This window comes from Papilio polytes, unplaced genomic scaffold (assembly GCF_000836215.1).
Source record: "Papilio polytes unplaced genomic scaffold, Ppol_1.0 DF822178.1, whole genome shotgun sequence".
In the NCBI taxonomy this organism is placed as follows: domain Eukaryota; kingdom Metazoa; phylum Arthropoda; class Insecta; order Lepidoptera; family Papilionidae; genus Papilio; species Papilio polytes.
Window position 1 is genome coordinate 3,047,111 of NW_013527026.1, and position 3,905 is coordinate 3,051,015.

A 3,905-nucleotide genomic window follows, 5' to 3' on the forward strand; every position below is an offset into this window, starting at 1 on the left:
ACACGCGCGACAGGTGACTGCCGCACACACGCACACACGCACACACGCACACACACGCACGTAATGGTGACTTGCTACTGATGGCAGCTTTCAACATTTTATTAAGTGGTTGTTAAATAAATTAATTTTTGTCTTCGAAAGTTATTGGTTTAGGTTTATATAATTAATTGTTCTAAAATGCAAACAATTAATTATATTAATAAAACTTTTTATTAGTTAATACAAAGGCTGCGCGTGTATATAGAGTTAATGATAATACACTTGAATATACAGACATGCGTATGTAAACTAGTTTCGCGTTAAAAGACAGGGTTTAACTGAGAGCGCTTTGTGAATTAAAAGAAGCGAGGGACACAAGTGAAGTGGTATTGTCTAGCCGCCATTGTTCCATTGTAGCCGCCCTTGCCGGCCCCCCCTGCACCTCGCCGAGTACAGTTGTTTGAACACATGCATATACAATGCGCTAATTGTATGAAGGGCATTACTTTATTATTAAGGCGAGACATACTACTTAATGTTTTTAGAGAAATGTTAAAAATAATAAATACCTAGGTGACATTGTTTCACACATCATATACTTGTAGAATGTTTTAGCCTCCTCCTGTGGTTACGTATACAATTTGGTGTGCCGTGATCGTGTACATTAAAAGATGTATAACATAAATGTAATGTTAATAGCCCCGGGTTCCTGCGGCTGGTGGAGGTGCTGGTGGAGATGTCGGTGCCGGAGCGCAAGGCGTTCCTGCAGTTCGCCACCGGCTGCAGCACCCTGCCGCCCGGCGGCCTCGCCAACCTGCACCCCCGCCTCACCGTAGTGCGCAAGGTAACAAACCCTCCCCTTTCTTTTCCCCCTCATCCACCTTCTTCCCCCCTACCTCCTCTCCCTCGCCGCCTCACACACACACGCACATAAGTTACCACGTACAGTCGCTTTCCTTAATATAAATTACCAATAAAATAACTAAGATACTATGAAATTTAGCATCATCTGTAAAAAAGGTAATCAAGTTATAGGGTACTAGCTTTCGCCCGCGACTCCGTCCGCGTGGAATTAAAAAAAAAAAACAAAAGTTAGTAGCTTATGTGTTCTTCCAGACTATCCTCTTCCATCTATATCAAATTTCAAAGAAATCCGTTCAGCCGTTTATGCTACAAACTCTAACAAACATCCATCCATCTACCCATCCATCCATCTAAACTTTTACATTTATAATATTATGATGTATGATTAGTATGATTGTTACTTGATAATTAGTATGTATACAACAGTGGTAGAGCCGCTTTAACATCTTCGCACGAATGTTCCGGCTCGCCCGGTGCAATACCACGACCACACAGAAAATAGGCGTGAAGTGGAAGCAATTCCGCGTTTCGTCTGATGAGTGTGGTGCCGGAGGCCTAATTGTAGTCCCTTTCCCTTTCCACCCTTTTCTTAAGAGGAAAGGATGGGAAGGAAAAATGGATTTGACGGTGAAGGAGACGCATAGGAAGGGGAAATGTCCTCTTTATATGCGTCTCCTCCTCCGTCAATTAAGGGTAAGCAACGCATCTGCAATTGCCGATGTCTATGGGCAGCGGTCGTTTTCCATTTAGGTAGATTCAGGTGGCCGCTTGCTCGTTTGCCACCTTATAGTATAAAAAAAATGTATTTGTTCGTCTGCAGGTGGACGCGGGCGACGGTTCGTATCCGTCGGTGAACACGTGCGTGCACTACCTGAAGCTGCCGGAGTACTCGTGCAAGGAGGTGCTGCGCGAGCGCCTGCTCGCCGCCACCAACGAGCGCGGCTTCCACCTCAACTGAGACCCACATCATCTCGCTGAAACTATTATTATAGCTACTTCTTACATTATAGAGCGATTACTCGTAAAGCTGCGTACAAGATTTCCGTGTAACACTGGTCGTCCGCTTTACGAGCGATATCTCTATGAGAGACACGGGCTACGGTTATACATAATTAAACTATATCGTGCACTTTTGCTCCGCGCTATAACTACACTAATTTTATATTTAGCGTAACATAGAATATTCTCGTGCGTTTTAGTGATACGAATAGAAAAGCAGACATATTAACCGTTTCATAATATTTTAATCCTTATAAGGCGTACGTTATTCGATGTAGAATAATCTGCTATTAACTTACACTGGATTTATTATATCAATTTTAATATTGAAATATTATAATTATGTAAGCGTAATTTCCAGATAGTCAAAGAAATATTTTACTCGATTGGCGAGCCGTAGAATGGGCCTTTTTGAAAAATATAAAAAAAATGTGATTTTTATCTTTTTGTGATGTCGTTTGCAATATGGGGCAGTGACCCAAAATAATATAACACCAATATATTTAGTTTGTTTTAAATACATTAATATAGTGTTCGTAAAGTGTTTGTCTATGTAGAGCTATGTTACATATAACGAGATGCTTTTGCATTGTTTGTTGGTATACGGCAGTGAGGGAGAATGGCCGCCGCCTTCTAGCTTTACTTCAATGCTAATAACGATAATTAAAAGTATTTACTCCTTAAACATAAACAGACCTATCATTGGTGTTTTTTTAAATTATAAAAACCAAATGTTTTCTTATTAAAGATTGCATAGGAATGAAATTAATTTGTAATTTTAATAAAAACATTGTTTTGAATTAAATGTTATGGATTTAAATATTTAAAATTTTCTATAAGCTGATGAATTTTTATATTATGATATAGAAATATATAAGGTACATTCTAAATCCTATGTATTTTTGTAACATGTCTGTGCTTATTACCAAATATATTGCATATTTTTATGTACGAGGCAAAGTTTAAAAATAAAAAAATGCTATGTGAAAATATTACTTTTCTCATCCAATTAGTGTTTCTTTGATCTGTATTTATTTTATAACACAGGTAAATGTTCAATTCGGACTGAATATTTTTTTTATTTTGATGGTGTGTAACACCCATTGTGTTGACAATGGCTAGCATTATGTTCCTTTAGTTAGTTTTTTCAACTAAAAGTTGGTGATGTGATTTATTATAAAAATCTTAAATGAATTTAATGAAATGTAGTTTTCATAAGTAAAATATTATTAACATTCTATCATCTTGTAGTATTCCAGTATTTGTTGTTGAGAATTGTATCAATAAATTAAGCAAAATGATATCATTGTTTCATTTCACTTTCCTAGACTCGGTTCACGCAGTTTTACAGCGCTTATTAATAAATCCCATTGTTATAAACTCAATAGTTAACCGTAAGTCTTAAAACTAGAAATAAACAAGAAAATACTGAACGTATCCAGGTTCATTCTTTTGATTTAGGTACTTAGCGATATTTGTATCCACAACGAAGTTACAAGGGGTCAAAAGTGCGCTTCGAGAAAATAGTGTTAGGCTGTGCTCGCCTCAGCGGGTACACTGCCGCGCACCCAGAAACCATACAAATTAATTGATATAGATGGCTCGGAGTTCCTCAGTGGTGACGTATAGTGAGCTGGTGATGAAGGTGACCGGCAGCATAATTGATTCAGATGCTCGGTCCTGATTGTGATTTAAAAACATTTTTTGATGAAATTGATTTGTTTATATAATACATTCATAATAGTATATGAAAAATGTATGCAATATCTACCATCCGTCCTATTCGAAGGTCAACAGAAACGGCTATTCACTTAAAATTGATCCATGTTAAAGTTACATTAGTTATTCCATACTAAGGTATGCGTAAGACTGTCCTTAGTCCGGGTGTAAAATTCTTACAACAGACGGGAGACTTTTTATTTTTAACAATTAATTGAGACATCGACACCCAGTACTATGCAACCAAGTATTCCACGACTGAACGGTTCGCGCGCAACCTTGATATTTTACACAATTTTCAAAGCAGTACCAATAAACAAACTAATCGGTATAAAAAGTATAGT

General features: G+C 37.5%; 1 protein-coding gene across 1 annotated transcript; it reads left to right on the top strand.

Moving 5' to 3' along the window:
- The first annotated feature begins 6 nt into the window (after positions 1–6).
- Positions 7–3,143, top strand: LOC106106482 (E3 ubiquitin-protein ligase HECTD1-like). The gene is made up of 3 exons (XM_013287062.1): positions 7–13; positions 679–823; positions 1,664–3,143. The coding sequence occupies exons 2-3, from the start codon at positions 716–718 to the stop codon at positions 1,799–1,801; spliced, it is 246 nt and encodes an 81-aa protein (XP_013142516.1). The 5' UTR covers positions 7–13; positions 679–715; the 3' UTR covers positions 1,802–3,143.
- Positions 3,144–3,905: the final 762 nt, after the last annotated feature.